Consider the following 17808-nt stretch of genomic DNA (forward strand, 5'->3'; position numbering starts at 1 on the left):
AAGGAGGCTCCCAGCGGAGGAGCCTGATGTGGGGCTCGATCCCAGCACACGCCCTGCAGCGAAGGTAGACACTTAACAACTGAGCCACCCAGACGCCTCGAGATTCTTTTGTTTTCACTGTATTTATTTATATACTTTTGAGAGAGAGAGAAAGAGAGAGAGAGAGAACACGAGCTCAGGGTGGGGAGAGGCACAGGGAGAGGAGAGAATCCAAGCAGACTCTGCACTGAATGTGGAGCCTGACACAGGGCTCGATCTCATGACCCTGAGGTCGAGACCTGAGCCAAAACCAAGAGTTGGACGCTTAACCTTCTGCGCCACTCAGGTGCCCCCCATTGTATTTATTTTTTAAAATACCTTCTGTTGGTGCCCCTGGGTGGCTCAGTCATTTAAGTGGCTGACTCTTGATTTCAGCTCAGGTCATGATCTCAGGGTCCTGGGGTCACCCTGAGCTGGGCTCCCTGCTCAGTGGGGAGTCTGTTTGAGGATTCTCTCTCCCTCTCCATCTGTCCCTCCTCCCACTTGCACTGCACACTCTCTTTCTCTAAAATAAATAAATAAATAAATCTTAAAAAAATACCTTCTGTTAATGACAAGTTATAGTTGTTTATTTATAGTAGTGATTTAAAGTTTCCTTTCAAAATAAATTTAAGAATGTAAGTCATTTTATTTTTATTATTATTTTGTGGGGGAGGGGCAGGAGAAGGAGAGAGAGAATCTTAAGCAGGCCCCACACGCAGCGCATGAGCCCGATGTGGGGTTCGATCTCACAACTCTGAGATCATGACTTGAGCCAAAATCAAGAGTTGGACTTTTAACTCATTAAGCCACCCAGTGTCCTAGGATATTTTAAGTTTTAATGGAGAAATCCAAACTCAGAGAAAGGAAGGAGTGAATGCAATGTGGGGCTCACCTCAGGGTGAAGATGCCAAGTTTGAGCCTTTGTCGAGGGTACTGGCCTCCGTGTCTTAGGGCACCCTCCCCACCCCACCCCCCCGGAGCATGGGCTCTGACTGTGGCTGTTTGCTCTGTGACTTGCTCATACGTGGTGTTCCATTGACTATAGAGGTGAGATGATGTGTCATCTTGGACCTAGAAATTCACTGAAATAATGTGAGGCGGTCATGGTGCCCTGTTCTAGCGTTTTCACCTGTGAAACCTACTGCCAGTGCTTCTTCCACCCGTTACCCAAGGGTCTCAAATCAACCTGCGAGCCAGATTAAGAAGCGTACAGAAGAGCCCGTAACGCATGGATGCAGCCGGGCTCTGAAAATAGTAGCCGAAGCCACAAACCAGAGAGCAGACCTTTGTGAACAGACTCAGAGAAGTGGTTTGTCCTAAGCTCATCTTTTAAGCCACAGATACAACTCCCCACTATTACTAAAGGAACATCTTGAGGCAAAGACAGGAATCAATTGGAGGAAAGTAGGATCTCTTAATACCTTAGTTTTCCTTTTCCTATTCCGTTGCCAAGGCCCTCATTTGCCAGCCGGGGCACAAGAGAGTGTGGACTGACCGAAGGCCGGTCATGGAGCCAACGCAAAGCAGAGGTCTGACAGCATTAGCAGAGGCCGGGCTCAGGATGAAGCATACAAACTAGGAGACGAATTTCTGATGATACATGGGTTCGCAGTACAAGAACTCACGCTCTCCAGGTGTGACACCCTGACCCCGGGCCCCACCTTCCCCAATGTGGCCAGATTCCAGTGGTTCCAGGCCACCTGTCTCAAATTGAGCTGTTGTTCATTTTTCAAACACCATCGAATTTGTCTCCTCAGCCAAATTACGACGACTTAGGCAGATCAGTTGGTTTCAGAAACTTCTCCATGAGACCTGAGTCTAAACGACATAACTTCCTGAGTGGCTTTGCACGTGACACTACCTTCCCAGCCAAGGCAGCACTTTTCTCGCACCAAGAATATCAAGACATCAGACCTGAAAATGCAAAATACAAACTGGTGGGTGCCAGAGGGGAAGGACAAAATGGGTGACGGGGGGAGGGCGGTGCAGGCTTCCAGGTAGGGAATGATTAAGTCACGGGGATGAAAGGCACAGCATTGGGAATATAGTCAATGGGATGAGAACTGTGTTGTGTGGTGACCACAGTAGCTTCACTTTTAGCTGACATAGCATAAGGTAGAGTTGTGGAATCACTATGTTGTACACCTGAAACTAAACGTAACACTGTGCGTTGACTGTATTTAAAAAAAAATACAAAGAGATACCGCTGGGAGTCAGACCCATAGGCCAGACAGTCTGTGCGTTTTTGAGTGGCACCAAGGCCATACTTTAATCTATCCTGACCAGGTTTAATTGTCCTCTGACCATTATTAGCAATTCCAAGGCTAAAAAGTTATGCCAAGTCCCTTATGGAGTTTAAGGTAGATTAAAAAGGTAGACAAGATTAAAAAGTCAGAGAGCAAGGGAAGAGAGTTTAGCAGATTACAGAGAAGAAAGGAGAGCAGCAGGCAGGAATAGGCTCATTTTTGTACTTAAAGCCCAAACCCCAAGCCAGGTGGCCCGAAGATGGAGTAAAACCTTTTCCTGTTACTTTGAAATGCCTCAGAGGTGCCAAAGGAAGGTCTTTAGTGGATCATTTAATACATCTGTTCTTCCTTCCAAAAGATAAATGAAACACCATTCCAGTGACTCAGTCTTTTACGGTTTTAAGTACATTCAGGGTAATGGAAGAGACAGGAAGCTCCCTCCCTCCCACTCGTTAAAACTCACTAATGAAGCTAAGCACGGTAGATGTGAGTGCAAGGGTGGAGGGGTGGTGTGTATGTGCGGGCGTTGTTGGACCCAGGGCAGGGTGAGGAGGGTGTCTGTGCGAGGCAGGGAGCTGTGGCGATAGTGACTTTGAGCGGGGTTTCAGAGCCCGAGAGGTGAGGCGGCCTCCACGTGTGAGTGGTGGCGAAGGGAGGAATATTACATATGAGGGCACTGGCCCAACGTATTGAGGGTCATGGGAGCTTGGGATTGTTGGAAAAAGAAACCACAAGTACAGAGAAGAATAAGAAGTAGAAGAAATCTTGTGTTGGATTGGAAGCGAAGGCATTGATCTGAACGGATGGTTCTCAATATATGTTTAAGTGTAGAAATACAGACACAAGTATGTGTGTGTGTACATACATGCAAATATCCTTAAGCTCCGTCCACTGAGGGGGGCTGGGAACAGGAACACCCCAAAAGCAATGAGCACACTTAGCTTGGTTTCAAAATACCTCTCTGCACTAAAAGAAACCAGAACTCCTTGGGGGAAATGGCAGATTCAGACTGGGGCAGAGAAACGGTAAGATGAGCTCGGAACAACTTGTGCTTGAAGTGCTCAAAGAACAACGAGGAATCACAAGGTCACAGAAGTTCTGAAGGGGCCCCCACTGGTCAAATCTGGGGTAACACGAGCACCCAAATAATGAGAGTATATATAATGACCATTAAATAAAAACAGAAATCTGAGTCCATATTAATTATATCAATAGAAAAAAGAAAGCTTTCCTAGTAGCAAGTTGGAATAAAATCTGGCATGCCTTGGGTTGCTGGGGGGGAGGGGATGTGTTTTCCTTCACCTTCCTTTGGCTGCCTACCTGCACTTCAATCCCTTCTGGATAGACTGTGTCCCCTTCTCATTCTCATGCTGACGTGTCTTCTCCCCTGACCCAGGCCAGAGGCACTGATGTGCGGTAGGTTTCTTTACTCATCAACTATGACCTTCCCACCAACAGGGAAAACTGTATCCGCAGAATCGGTTGTGATGGACGATTTGGCCTTAAGGGTGTGGCTAATAACATGGTAACAGAAGACAAGACGATTCTCCGAGAGACACCGAGACCTTCTACGACACCTCCACTGAGACACCCCTCAATGTTGCTGATCTCATCTGAGGAGCTGTCCTGCTACCTAGCCCTACCCAGGGTTCAGTCTGGGGGGACTGAAGAGGAGCAGGGGCGGGGAGGGAAGGGAGCCAAGGGGTGGACATCTTGTCATTCTTTTGTTCTTTGAATAAATGTCACTTTTGAGGCAAAAAAAGAAAAAAACAGACAAAAAAAAAGAGAAAGCTTTCCTTATAGAATGCCAACCAATAAATGGAGAAAGAATGGCAGTGTTAGAAGACACTCACAGGCTACCATCATAGTAGTAATTCAACCAAGAAAATGCAACACACATGCCAAACCAGGGGGCAAAGTGATGAGGAATGGGTTATTTACCCGATATCAAAGCACAACCCCACAAGATGATTAACTTTCAGTGGGGAAACCCAGCAGATACCACTAAGTGATCAAGGTTAACATCACCAACAGGGTAATTCAAAATCATGTTATCCCGAGAGTGTGTAATGGGAGGAGCCCAGCATCACTTGATATTCCTGCCAGAAATGTGTAACTTGGAACCAAATCATGAGAAAGCATCAACAAACCCAAATTGAGGGACAGTCTGCGAAATAGCCTGTAATCTTCAAAAGTCAAGCTCATTAAAACAAACCTGGATTGTCCCAGACTATAGGAGACAGAGACATGACTACTAAATGCAACTTTTTTTCTGGTGATAGAAGATATTATTGGGGCCATTGGGAAAATTTGGTTATCTGTGGGTGGTAGTGTTTTCAGCTTAATTTTTACTTCTGATGGATTTATTTGGTGATATAGAACATCTTCAGCTATAGGCATTATGCATTAAAATAGGCAGAAATGTTGGGACATCACGTTGCAACCTACTCTTAAAAAATCATTCAGAAAAAAATGGACTATTCTTGCAATATTGTTGGTAATTGGTACTGTCCTTTAAATTTGAAATTATCAAGGGCGCCTGGGCGGCTCAGTCAGTTAAGCATCTGACTCTTGATTTTGGCTCAGGTCACAATCTCGGCTCAGGTCATGATCTCAGAGTTGTGAGATGGAGCCCCACGTCTGGCTCTGAGCTCAGCAGGGAATCTGCTTGAGATTCTCTCTCCTTCTGCCCCCCCCCTCCCCGGCTCTCTCTCTCAATCCTTGAAGTTCTCTCAATTCCTTTTGTGTCAAACATTAAAGGACACAATTAAAAAAAAAATGAGACAATTTTGCTAAAAGTCAAGATCCTTTTAATTTTTTAGAAAGAGGTTAGAGGGGAAACAGTGCTTAAAATTGCACAGAACTAAGGTTAAGTGGAGACCATGACCAAATAAATATACAACGAGGACTCGTTCTGATGCTTTTTAAAGCAGTGTTTTGAGTCAGGTAAATATCCAAAGAAAGATGAATCTTCTTGATGTGCTTCTCACTGAATGAAACTTTTATTCACCTTTGTACGTATCAACTGCCTAACCTAGGTATCTGAACTCTGAAATAATTTAATGCAACTCACAAATGACACTTTACCATATATAATACTTTCTTGATTTATTATATTCATATATAATAAATTCTTGATGCCTTTAAATTCATGATTCCCATGAGCATCTCAGTTATGACAAATTACGAAATGGAAAGAAAGATTCTTTAAGATCTCAAAGAAAGAAACCTGAGGAGGGGGCACCTAGGTGGCTCAGCTGGTTAAGCATCCAACTCCTGATCTCAGCTGAGGTCTTAATCTCAGGGTCTGGGGTTCAAGCCCGGTGTTGGGCTCCATGCTGGGCACGGAGCCTACTTAAAAAAAAGAAAAAAGAAAAAAGAAAAAAAAAACCTTGAGGAAAGTATATATTAAAGGGTTTCACAAATATGAAGGACAATTATTAGCATCTTCATAAAAAACAATTTGTCCTAGGTTCAAGGTTCAAGTCTGAATCCTTGAACTTTCTAAGATCAACAAGACACCATTTGTGAATGTTCTTTTTAAAAAGACTCCAATGAACTTCTACCACGTCGGGAGCAGGTGCCTCTCAGCCAGCACCAGACAGAAGAGGCTTGCGATATTTGCACTGAATCCAAACCCGGTACATTGTCAGCTGTTTCCCTCGGTTCACTTGCAATCGGCGATCCACCAGGTTCTGAACCTTTTCCAGTCCAGCGGTAGTGAAAAGCGTATCCAGCTCCTCTGGTTTGGAAGAGAGATGTTTATGTATTTTCCGCTGAAGAAAAAACATTGTGTACCACTTCCTATGTTTAATGGGCTCCGTGAGACCGTCTTTATTTATGTATTTTAAGTGGCTTTAGTCGGGCTGTTTATTTATAAATGCAGTAGCATCTTGGTAACAGCAAGTTCACATTTAAATGGGGGAAGCCGAACCATCTGGGAAGGGCAGCTTGGTATCCAGAGGGAGAGCCTAAGAATCGGCTGATGGGGACGAATTTTCAAGAAGGGCTATATGGACACCTTAAGATTACATGCAAAAATCTACATAAATGCAATGTCAAAGCCACTTTTTAGGGGAGAGGTTCTGCCACTTTAACCAAAGGCTCAAAAAAGTATGTGACACAATAAAGGGCCCCGGAATGGCAGTGGGCACGTGAGGCAGGGCAGGCCACAGAGGAGAGCCATGCTGGGCTACACCTGGGGCTGGGGAGCACCCAGCCTTCGGGGTGACACCAGCTACACTGAAGTCTTGCCAAATGGGGCAGGTTTCCTGTTTCGGACAAAGTGATGGAGAGGAAGAGCAGAGAGCAGAAGGGCCATGTGGGGGGCTGAAGGCTCCTGTAAGTGGAGCCTGCTTGGAGAACAGTGAACAGGTTCCGCGTGGCTGAGCGCAGGGTGACGAAGGGCAGGAAAGGGCTTCTGAAGGTGGGAGGGGCCCCACGTCTCACTTCTGAGAGTACATGGAGCAACGTTTGGGCTGGTGTTGGGGGATGACTGTCATACATAAAGATGAGCGTTTTCATACCTTGTGTGAAGAAGTAAACTCTAGTACCGTCACCTCTCACATAGAAATTTTCAGACAGACATTGACCTGTGAAGCGACGTGATAGAAATCAGAGAAACTTCAAAGCACTTCTTTGGATTTCACTGCCAATCAAATGTGCATCATGATACCAATTTCTTGGGTAGAGAACAGAAGCCTTTCTTGGCTACTCTGGACACCTTGCAGGAATCTGTAATTTCTCTGTTACAAAGGAACGGTGCTTTGGAGAGCAGCCCCAGTGGCGCCATCAAACCTCAGTGTTCGATCACACGCGATCCTCAGCCTTCTGTTCTCGAGCCGTTTCATGTTGCAAACGTTTTGCCCCCCCCCCTTAAATAAATACCACATACTCTTTGTAAAACAAAAATAAATAAATAAAAGCCAAGGACTGTAGCTAGACTGAAGGGAAGGAAATCTGAGCCACAGGACCATTTCCCACGTCTCTCCACGCGTCCACACACACTCAAAATACAGCCCGCGTGCTGTTTTTATCACGGACACTCTTCTCTCTGCTGCCACGCCCTCTGACCGAATGTCATTTACCACCCTGGTAGGTAATCCTACGCCTTCAGGATGTCAATATAATCTTACTTGCTTTACTTTGCTTATTTCTCCCCAGCCACTCCTGTATGTGCGACCAAGTTTAAAATAGTCATCTGCACACTGCTTTTCTCATCTGGGAATGCAGAACGGAAACCCCGCCAGGATTGCCGGTGTGGGGTCCAACCGCCTCATGCGGCAGGCACAATGCTCCCCTCTCCAGAGGCACTCACTGTGTTTCGAAGATTCTGCCTACACACATTGCTAGTTCTTGAGTGATTCCCCAAAGGACTGTTCGACAGTAGATGATACCAGTGTGCTTACAAAACCCAAAAAAACCCAAATACCATTTAACAACCTGTTATTTCTATCAGTAATAGACAGAAGTGTCTCTCCTTCTATGAAATGGCCAGCAGCAGGCTTAAGAAGTGGTTATCTCACTGGAAGTTTTGTTACCTCGAAGTTTGCTTTTGGCCATTTGGATGTACCCTTCTGTGAATCAACTCTAATATCTTCCTTCCCTGTTTTTTGGGTGGGTTGCTGATCTTCTCCTTATCAATTTGCCAAAAGGCCCTTGAAGAGCAGAGGTAATAATTAAGTCTTTATCTGTTCTAGGCACCCAAATTGTCTTTCAGTTTTTTAATGGCATCTTTTGCCAGACCACACTTAAAATTACTTATGAAACGAATCTTTTTCCAAAGGTAGCTATTCTAAAAGTTGCGGTCTTGGTTAGAAGATCTCTCCAATACCTAGATCATACAGATCTTCGAAAACATATTGCCCTTGTCGTGTATTAAGTGGCTTTATATGTGGAGCTTATATTATATTCTCGAGTTTCTATTTGATTTCACTCACTTACAGGTCTATTCCGATGGCAAAACGGTTGTTTTGGTTATAGCAGCAAAATACCTTTCTTAAACCGAAGCTGAGCCATGTCATAGCGGCCATAATCTCGCAGAAGCATCATCCCTCCGGGCTTCAGAAGCCTGCTCAGCCTGTTGATAGCCTTCTGCATCCTGCGTGGGGCAGCAGAGAATGAAGATCAGGTCTCCTTAAGGACACGATTCCTTTTCCTTGCAGCATGTCTGGAAAAGCCAGTGGACTTCCTAACCCTGACACGAACTTCGACATCTTAGCTCCTCTGCTCTTGCTTCAGTGAGAACGGGAACACACACCCAAGTTTCTCAGGTGCCTTCTGCTGTCTGCTCACGACCGTGGCTTTGACCCACTCCCTTCAGTATGAAGAGGCCTGAGGATAACCTGCTTCCGTGGGAGGACCCCACTTATATACTCCATGTCTGGCTCACTTCCTACTCCACCCGAGATGGCCTCATGGGGAAGCCACCCCTGCCCTGTGCTCCCAGGCCTCTTGGAGCACAGCCCTGAAAACCTGTGGTGAGGACTACTAGTCAGCTGACTCATCCGCCTGCCCCCAGGCCTGAGCGCTCTCAAGGCAGAGCCTGGACCTCTCCATTTGTTAAACGAAGATGAAACTTCAAGAACTTACAATTTACATGGTGAGTCAGTATGCAAACAGGTGCCCACGCGGAGCACTTTATATCCTGACTGCACTTGCCACACGCAGGCTGTGCTGGTTTCGGCTGTACCAACCTCGGAAGTATCAGTGCTACAAAGTCTACTTAAATATTAACTAAAGAGTTTTTAATTTTCATGTTTTGTTTCAGTCCATGTCAGTTTTTAAGTTTGTAGCATTTAAACTTCCACTGATATTTTATCTATCAATCAAACTCTATACTCACAGCCCTGGACTTGGACTCACGACCCTGAGATCAAGAGTCGCACGGTCTACCAACTGAGCCAGCCAGGTGCCCCGAGACTTCTGCAGTTATGAATGTTTAGAACCACGCCTGGCCTTTGGGCTGTCCTGCACCTGCCTTTCTGCACGCTCACAATACCCTATCAGGTCAGATGACTCAGTGCTCTCCTCAAGGAAACTCAGGACAGAGACACTCACTCCGCTGGGTCTCTGGCTGATGCTGCTTCCTGGGGACAGTATCTCATCAGCACAGCTGGGTGCCCATGTCTACGAAGCTTTACCAGTCTCCTGCAGGGTTTAGCAACTGACTTTCCTTTCACCTAAACTTGATTGTATAGAATCTCCCTGCTTCCAAAGAACTTAAACATAAAGGAACACCTGAGTTAAGCTTCACTATAAATTCTGTGTTAATAAGCCTGGTTTACCAAAACCATTTAAAAAACCCAATGAGCGGTGCCTGGCTGGCTCAGTCGGTAGAATGTATGGCTCTTGATCTCGGGGTTGTGGGTTCGAGCCCCACGTTGGGTGTAGAGATTACTTGAAAATCACATCTTATAGGTTTATTTATTTTTTTAAAAAGATTTTATTTATTTGAGAGAGTGAGAGAGAGAAACAGCACAAGTGGGGGTAGGGGGGAGGCAGAAGGAGAAGACTCCCCGCTGAGCAGGGAGTCTGATGCGGGGCTCGATCCCAGGACCCTGGGATCATGACCTGAGCCGAAGGCAGACACTTAACCGACTAAGCCACCCAGGTGCCCCTTAAAAATAACATCATAAGTAAAATAAAAAGGCCAATGAGGGGATGGTACCCAACAGCTGTGGCCCATAGCGTTCTGAACAGCAGGCTGAGATTATCGCAGACTGCCCCACGCCCCCACCAGAGACTGCTCCCCCATCCCCTGGGGATGCTCAACCCGAGCACCGAGAAGAACCAACCACTGCAGCCAACAGACAGAGGTTTAGAGGCAAACAGGTTTAGGAAAAGGGTTGAGACACTTGTATCACTTTGACAGAGTGGCTTTTCCCGGCCTCTCAGATCATCCCACTTACTCAACTCAGGGTCCAACTCTGGTATCAAGGTCCGTGACCCAAGTTTTGTTTTTGTCACACTACTGGCTAAGGGACCTAAAACTTACTTGTCTGGAACAACCGCTGAAAGAACAAAGATGAGGATGATGATATCGAGGCTCCCCCTGGGCACTGGGTAACTCGTATCTTCATCACACAGATCGTGAACAAAGGCAAAGCACCGACAAGGATCATATGCGGAATTTGTCTGCAGACAGTTGAGAGACACATAGGTTAGACAATGTTCACACAGCCTCGAGGAAAGCTTATCTTGCTTTAAGTGTAACTGCTGCTACTGCCCGCTGAGGGTTATCGCTCACATCATGAAGGCATGCCTTCTATTCCAAGGCCAAGAATGGCGAACAATTCCAGGGAGGAGCCTGTAGAATCTAACTGGTATTTTTATTTTATTTATTTTTAACTTTTTTTTTTAATTTTAAAGATTTTAATTGAGAGAGAGAACGAAGTGAGTGAGAGCGCACAAGCAGGGGGAGAGGCAGAGGGAGAGGGAGAAGCAGACTTCCCTGCTGAGCAGGGAGCCCTTTGTGGGGCTCAATCCCAGGACCCTGGGATCATGACCTGAGCCTGAGGCAGATGCTTAAATGACTGAGCCACCCAGGCGCCCCTTTATTTATTTATTTTTAAAAAGATTTTATTTTTAAGTAGTCTCTGCAGCCAACATGGGGCTTGAACTTATAGTCACGTGCTCCACTGACTGAACCAGCTAGGGGCCCCAACAGGTTTTTTGTTTTTTTGTTTTTTTTTTTAAAAGATTTTATTCATTTATTTGAGAGAGAGCGCACGTGAGAGAGAGAGAGAGAGAATGAGCAGGGGAAAGGGGTAGAGGTAGAAGGAGAAGCAGACTCCCTGCTGAGCAGGGAGCGTGACATAGGGCTCTATCCCAGGATCCTGGGATCACGACCTGAGCTGAAGGCAGACGCTTAACCCACTGAGCCACCCAGGTGTCCTCCAAACTGTACTTTTAAGTGGAATGTTTGGGGGTACCTGGCTGGCTCAGTCAGTAGAGCATGTAACTCTTGATCTCAGGGTCATGAGTTTAAGCCCCACGTTGGGGGTAGAGCTTACTTAAAATTAAAAATTATTTTTTTTTTTAATAAAATGAATGGGAGGTGCCTGGGTGGCTCAGTTAGTTAAGCATCTGACTCTTGATTTTGGCTCAGGTCATTATCTCAGGGTTGTGAGATCGAGCCCTGCGTTGGGCTCCATGCTGGGCATGGAGCCTCCTTAGGACTCTCTCTCTTTCCCTCTGACTCCAGCCCCCACACCCCCCTCTCACACTCACACTCACCCTCTCTTAAAAAAAAAAAAAAAGAAAGAAAAAAAAGAAAAGGAATGTTCTTGATTCTACTTTTACTCTTTACTCTGATGCACAAAGTTAGATTTGAGGACTGGAAAGTGATCAGGAAGTAAATGACCACAAGGAAAAAGAAAAATCTCATCAGGAGAGAGAGAAAACATATTGACATTTAAACATTTAAAAGCAACAACTCCCAACCCAATTGTAGCATATTACACAGATCACAGAATTCTCCAGGAAAACCTATCAGATGTGGAAAATTTAATTTTATACATTTTATTGTCATAAAATTAACTAAAGAAAATGATAAATAAAATTAACTAGAGATAAGCCTCAATATTCACCTGGTCTAGATCCATAAAAGTAACTCACTCCAGAAAGACACGGACCTACCAATTCCAGAGCTCCTGTGCTAGGAGCACTAGACATGATCGTAACACATTTTAGGGTAATTTCTCTTGCCATATCTCTCTTCTCCAAATATGTGACTTCGTTCCTCACTGGCCACAGCTAATCCAAACAGGGCAAGTAGATTATCAGCTGGGCTGGGTCAACCAGACTCTTTCTGGAGACTTTGGAATCAGGAGAAGTCATTCTGGTGAGGCTCTGAGAACGCCTGAACAGGGTGAATGTGTAAGGGGGCAAGCATGTAGGGGTCGTATGAAAAACCGATTACAGAAAGCTGGTCTGTAAAGAGGAAAACAAAGGAAAAATGGGCTCTGGGCTATGCGAGATAGGAAACCATGAGCTTGAGGGAGGTATTGTGACAGGAACAGGAGGGAGTGGCAACATCTCACCAGCTAGCCAACCTGCCTTGGTACCTGCCATCTTTTCAGGGCTGAATGACAGCCTTGGCTACACTTTACGCCCTTGGGTTCTATGACCTTCTCTTTCATTGATTGAGTTTGTCTAGGTGTTTCTGTGACTTGTAACTCAAAGAACCTGGACCAGTAATAATCTTCTCATTTTAATCCTTAAAACCTAAGTTTGGAGAGGTCAGGAGACCTGCCCAAAGTTCCAGACCTGCCCAAAGGTCCCACATTCACGCTTGGTTCTTTCCTCTATTCCCGGCTGTTTCAGTCATCTTTTACTTTCAGACCACATAAGAATAATAAAAATTTGCTAGAGACCTTGATTTTTAGGAGACCCTTTCCCCTTTAACCACTGAAAATTACAGATAGGACCCACTGCACTTACCTGGACCAGTTCTACAGCTGTGGATGAAAAATCACAACAGTAAACAAAGAGTCCTGGATCACTGAAATGGGCAGAAAAAACCACAGAACAATTCAGACTATAAACTGAATTATGTCTCTTCTCTTCCCTGTGTAGCAAAGTTAAAATATCAAAGGCACCATATATTAGCAGTGGAACAGGTTTTGAAGCTCACCAATTTTCCTGATGACAAAGGTAACTTAGAAATCAAAGTAAATCAAAACCATAAATGGAGAATGCAGAAATTGACATCTCCTGTCACCCATGGTTCCCAATAACCATTATTACCAGTTTGCTGCAGTAAGTTTTGAGAAACAACACACCCCTTTCTCCTTTTTGCTGTCTTATAGTTAAACTTTACAACACACTTACTTGTTAGTTTGTAAAATCGGAAAGACTGTGTTTCCCACACCACAACCAACCTGCAGACAGAAAGGAACTTTTAGTTACAGAACTTTCCAAAGAATTAATTCCTTAGAGCTAGATAAATAATCAGCAGTAGATAATCTTGCTTAATTGTATTAGTAGGGAAGTTGCAGTGACCAGAGCTGAAGAGTACCCACGACATTCCCTGAACTCGACAGCAGGAAGTCTAAAAGAGGTCGCTGTAAAAGACAAGAGCATGGGCTCCCCAAAGCAGAAGGGAGCTGGTGTGGAAAAAAGGGGATGGATTGCTTTTACTTTTTGAGTTTCAGCAAATGGTCCTATAGATGAAATTTTTTTTCTCTTCAGTATTTATTTGTCTTCCTTGTCAAACCCTGAGCCAACCACTTTCCCCAGGCTGCCTGGGGAGGTATAGGAAAAGGAACATACAGGGCAGACGGGACATGGGAGAAAGACCTATGGGAGGTGGAGACAGCTCCTGCCCATGACGAAGAGGATAAGGCCACCACCATCAGGCAAAAAAAGCCCCATGGCCTCTGAGAGGGCAAAACCCAGAATGGCGTAGGAGAAGAGCTGTGGCTTCAGAGAGGGGTTCCTGGCATAACCAATGATGAGGCTCCCAAACACAGTCCCAATTCCAGCCCAAGCCAGCCACCCCGACCGTGGCAGCCTCAGCCCCAATGAACTTGGCTGCTGTGTCAATGACCCTTGAAATGGCACCGGTTTGGAAGCTGCAGCTGGTAGTAAGTGAGGTCAGGGGACGTGGGGTTGCCAAGCTGCTAGGCTCTCATCTGTCAGTGTCTCGGGTGGTTTTAGCACCACTGCAGTGATGGGCTCAACAGCTGAGAGGTGCTCCTGACCAAGAAGGGGGTGGAGACGAACTCTACACAGGTGCACATTTTAAGGCATGAGGAGCCCGGCAGGAGAGCTGCTCCCAGTACAGAGAAGACAGATGACATATTTTCTTACTGAACTGAACTATATCATTATTGGAAACATGTCTCTCAAGACTAAGCAGGAAAATTCATGAAAAGGGGACCATGGATTACATTGTCCTAAACACAGTGCTGGGTTTGCTAATAACAGTGACCATTTGGGGCTGGGTGTCTGACTCTTGGTTTCGGCTCAGGTCATGACCTTGGGGTCATGGGATCGAGCCCTACATCAGGCTCTGTGCTAAGTGCGGAGTCGGCTAGAGATTATCTCCCTTTCCCTCTGCTCCTCCCCCTGCTCTCACACATGCTCTCTAAATAAATGAAATCTTTAAAAACAAACAAACAAAAAAACCCAAACCCAAAAAGGACAGTGACCATTTACTAAGGACTTACTATATGCCAGGAATTATTTTTAGCCATTTTATGTTGTTATCTCAATGTATGTAATTTTCACAACTACTATGAGGCAGACAGAGAGGGAGAAGTCCCCTTCTGCTTGGGGAGGGGAAGGGACTAGTAACAAGATCAGGCTAGAGGACTCAACCCCAAGGCGAATTAGCTTCCAGGGGAGTGTATGGTCACTACCTAGACATGTTTCCAGGTCTAGCCTTGCCTCAGCAACACCACCCACACGAGGAAGACAAGAATTCTCCCATGCCTGAGAAGCAGGCACCATTGCAACTAACCTCTCCCCTTCCCCCCACCCCCATCTTATAAGAGAAGTAAAGGAATTTGTCTTGTGACTTGGGACTCTGTTCCGACAGGTACAGCAGACGCTACAACGTTCAGATGCAATAGGATGTTCCCAGGTAGCACTTCAGGTGATCTACCTTTGTTTGCCACAACCACCAGGTATCTGGTCTGAATGTAGGACATGTCATTAGCTCAAAAATGGAGGCGTTTCTAGGCCAACAAGAGAGTCAAGTCTAGTCATCTTCTTCCGACAGTATCACTTTTGTTGTCAGCCTCCCTGCGCCACCCGCATGTACAACAGAACCACCTCAGGAACCCCAGTATCAGGACAACGGAGGGGGGTTACCTCGAGTATTCTGTAGCTGGCTGAGGATCCAGGGAACTCATCAGCACAGATTTCCAGGTGACTGAATTTCTGAGTTACGTCTTCTTCCACGGGAGGCATCTGTGGTTTACATCCCAAGCTATCTGAAGAGCACGTGTGCTGTTCTTCTATTCTTAAACCAGGTCCGTCCTCCTTGCTCCTACCTTCAGGTACTTCATTCCTCTTGTTCTCTGAGAGCCAATCATTCAAGTCATTTTGGTTCGGGCTAGGTGCCAACTCTGGGAATTCAGTGAAAAGCCAATGTCTATCCTTGAAAAATCCGTTTTCGTGGATTTTGTAGAACTCATTCCAGTATTTGTGGGCATTGATTTCATAATCAACTGTAAATATTAAAGAAAGAATTTTAAAAACTCTCAATCTCCTAATATTTTATGTGTCCCTAATGTCAAATGTCATCCTGCTTCACTGAACGTCATTTTATACTAAAAGTATCCTCAAGTGGAGCCATAATCTCAGAGAGGGAAATCTTGTAGTCCTGCCACCTACCCTACCTGAATTCCCTCTGTGTCTTGTCCTTCTAGGGAAGAACTTCTATCAGGGAACTTACTACCAATTCTCCACCCATGTCTTTGGGTGGAAAAAAAGAAAATTCTAACATTAAGCAAAAAAAAAAAAAAAAAAAAAAAAAAATCTGTCTTCTGGTCAGAAAGTCCTACTATTTCTTAGGGCCATACAGAACAATTCTTTTGTATGTAAGGGCAGTTATTTTCCCCTCTAAATGTTCTCTTTTACAGGAGAAATGTCCCAGGTTCTTCAGTCATTCCCCATGGGAACTCACGGGTTAATGACACACTCAGCTTTTCTTTAAATATACTCCTCTGTCTGTGGTTCTTTATTGAATGTGGAGCTAAGACATGAATTCAATACTACTAACAGATCCTAAACACAGGAACAAGGCTAAAAGGAAAGGAGAAATGCTGACAAGAAGAAAAAACGTCTTCGGATGAGAAGTTTTGATGAAAGAGGACAGGAGAGACTTCAGAAGGGTAGACTGTTTCCATTGTAGTTTAAGGTGATCAAAGCAGTGGAAAGTCCTAGACTGCAGTTTTCTGCTCTTTGCCAATATAGGACCTTGACTAGTGTAATAAAGAAAAAAAATCTAAGAAATTGGATTTTAGTTCTGCCACTCCTACTACTAACTGCTTACCTCTGAGTAAGGCACTTAATGTCCTGTGGTCCAAGTTTCTTTAACTGCAAAAAGAGGATATTGGACTACATGATTTTCAAAATCCCTTTCAACTCTAACTTGCTTTGATCTAGTCTGTCAAATTACGTAAGGTGAATATTTTGTAACTGGAATCTTCTAATTGTTATAGTGAACTGTGGGATACTACTCTCCCAGTTTCTAGTCCTACTTTCAATTGTCTTTTGGGACATAGGCTCAGCCAGGCCTAGTCTTAGTATCTAGAGATATTTTGCAGTGAAACCATCCAACTCTCCAGAACGGGTCTCTTTTTCTTTCGCCACACTTACCTACACTCTTCTTTACCCAGCTTTCCTTGGGAGAAGCCCTAAATCCTCATGGCCATCATACCAGTCATTAGCTCCCTCCCCCAAAAATATTTAGAATCTGACCGCTAGAATCTAGCTTCAGTGACAACATCTCCTCAAAGTGTAATCATATAGACGAAGCACAGCCTCTAAGTCGATCGTGTGACCACACGGTTACTGTCGGCCAGTCATATTAATATGGGTCTATTTGGCGTTAACTAAAAACTAATCGCTAAAATATATATCAAGATACAGTTACTTCCTCTCAAACAGAGCCAAACCCAAAACTCCCTCTTCGCCCTAATAAGATTTTAGGGTGAACCTTTTTTCCATCCTAACCCATCTCCTCCCCTCCCGTGAACCCATCCCCGAGTTCGGAATCAGTCCAGTAACAAAGGCTCTTGGCGGTCTAGGTTCTCTGGCCTCTCTGGGAGAGGGCGTCTAGTAGTACGCTGGCTGCTGATACCACTGAGGGCCCACCTAAACGCACCTTGCTTCTCCTGGCACACCCGCTGGGTACTGTTCTCCCGGACTTTCCTCTCCGCTGCGGCGGCCTGCTCTTCCGACCACTCCACATTGTCCCTGGGAAAATCAAACAGGCAGCTTAGGGGCCTCACGTCCCAGCTGCGGGCAGGCTGAGTCGCTGGCCACGCAGCGCCTCTCCCGTGGAAGGAGAGCGCCTCGAGCAGGGCAGCGGGACTCGTAGCCGGCGGTCAGGGGCTTCTCAGAGCGCACGGGGCTGCGGGACAGAGGGCAAGCCGCAGGCCGGACGAGGGGTAGGATGGTTACCAGGCATTATGGTGGAAGACGCGCGCCGGATCGCTCAGGAACCTGCTCCCAAACTGCTGCCTCTTCTCGCCGACCGCAGCCGGCGCACATTCAGGGTAGGGGCCGGCCATGACACCGGAGCCGGATATGCCTACCTTTCTGTCGGGCGAAAACTTCCTGCGGAGCCACGCCCCCTCCGGAAGTCGCGGGATCTGGGCGGGAAAAGAGCAAGGAGGGGCGGGGCAGCTCTGAAGTCCCCCTTCTGGGTTGGAGCTGGAGCTCCGCCCTGTGGGGCGGGCCCTGAGCTGGAGAAGCTCTCAGGGGAGGGAGAGCTCGCCCACAGAATTTCTCTGAGCTGGCTTTTCCTCTGCAGGGAAGAGGGGCTGATGGCGGTGCAGGCCCGCAAGAAAGTGGGAGACAGGAA

General features: G+C 45.8%; 1 protein-coding gene and 1 non-coding gene across 3 annotated transcripts; one reads left to right on the forward strand and one right to left on the reverse strand.

The window, feature by feature from the left end:
- The first annotated feature begins 3459 nt into the window (after nucleotides 1-3459).
- Nucleotides 3460-3591, forward strand: LOC113265710 (small nucleolar RNA SNORA67). The gene has a single exon (XR_003320116.3). It is a non-coding gene; the product is annotated as a small nucleolar RNA SNORA67 (small nucleolar RNA).
- A 1463-nt stretch (nucleotides 3592-5054) lies between these two features.
- METTL2A (methyltransferase 2A, tRNA N3-cytidine) lies at nucleotides 5055-17571 on the reverse strand. Of its 2 annotated transcripts, XM_026512544.4 has the most exons (9): nucleotides 17406-17558; nucleotides 17107-17198; nucleotides 15087-15445; nucleotides 13101-13150; nucleotides 12711-12771; nucleotides 10264-10403; nucleotides 8261-8367; nucleotides 6794-6859; nucleotides 5055-6009 (listed from the first exon to the last, which is right to left on the reverse strand). In XM_026512544.4, the coding sequence occupies exons 1-9, from the start codon at nucleotides 17513-17515 to the stop codon at nucleotides 5855-5857; spliced, it is 1140 nt and encodes a 379-aa protein (XP_026368329.1). In that variant the 5' UTR covers nucleotides 17516-17558; the 3' UTR covers nucleotides 5055-5854. The 2 variants fall into 2 exon arrangements, with proteins under 2 accessions (XP_026368329.1, XP_057174265.1); XM_057318282.1 differs by having other exon boundaries at nucleotides 5055-6859; nucleotides 17406-17571.
- Between the last annotated feature and the right edge of the window lie 237 nt (nucleotides 17572-17808).

Source organism: Ursus arctos, unplaced genomic scaffold (assembly GCF_023065955.2).
Source record: "Ursus arctos isolate Adak ecotype North America unplaced genomic scaffold, UrsArc2.0 scaffold_24, whole genome shotgun sequence".
Classification (NCBI taxonomy): domain Eukaryota; kingdom Metazoa; phylum Chordata; class Mammalia; order Carnivora; family Ursidae; genus Ursus; species Ursus arctos.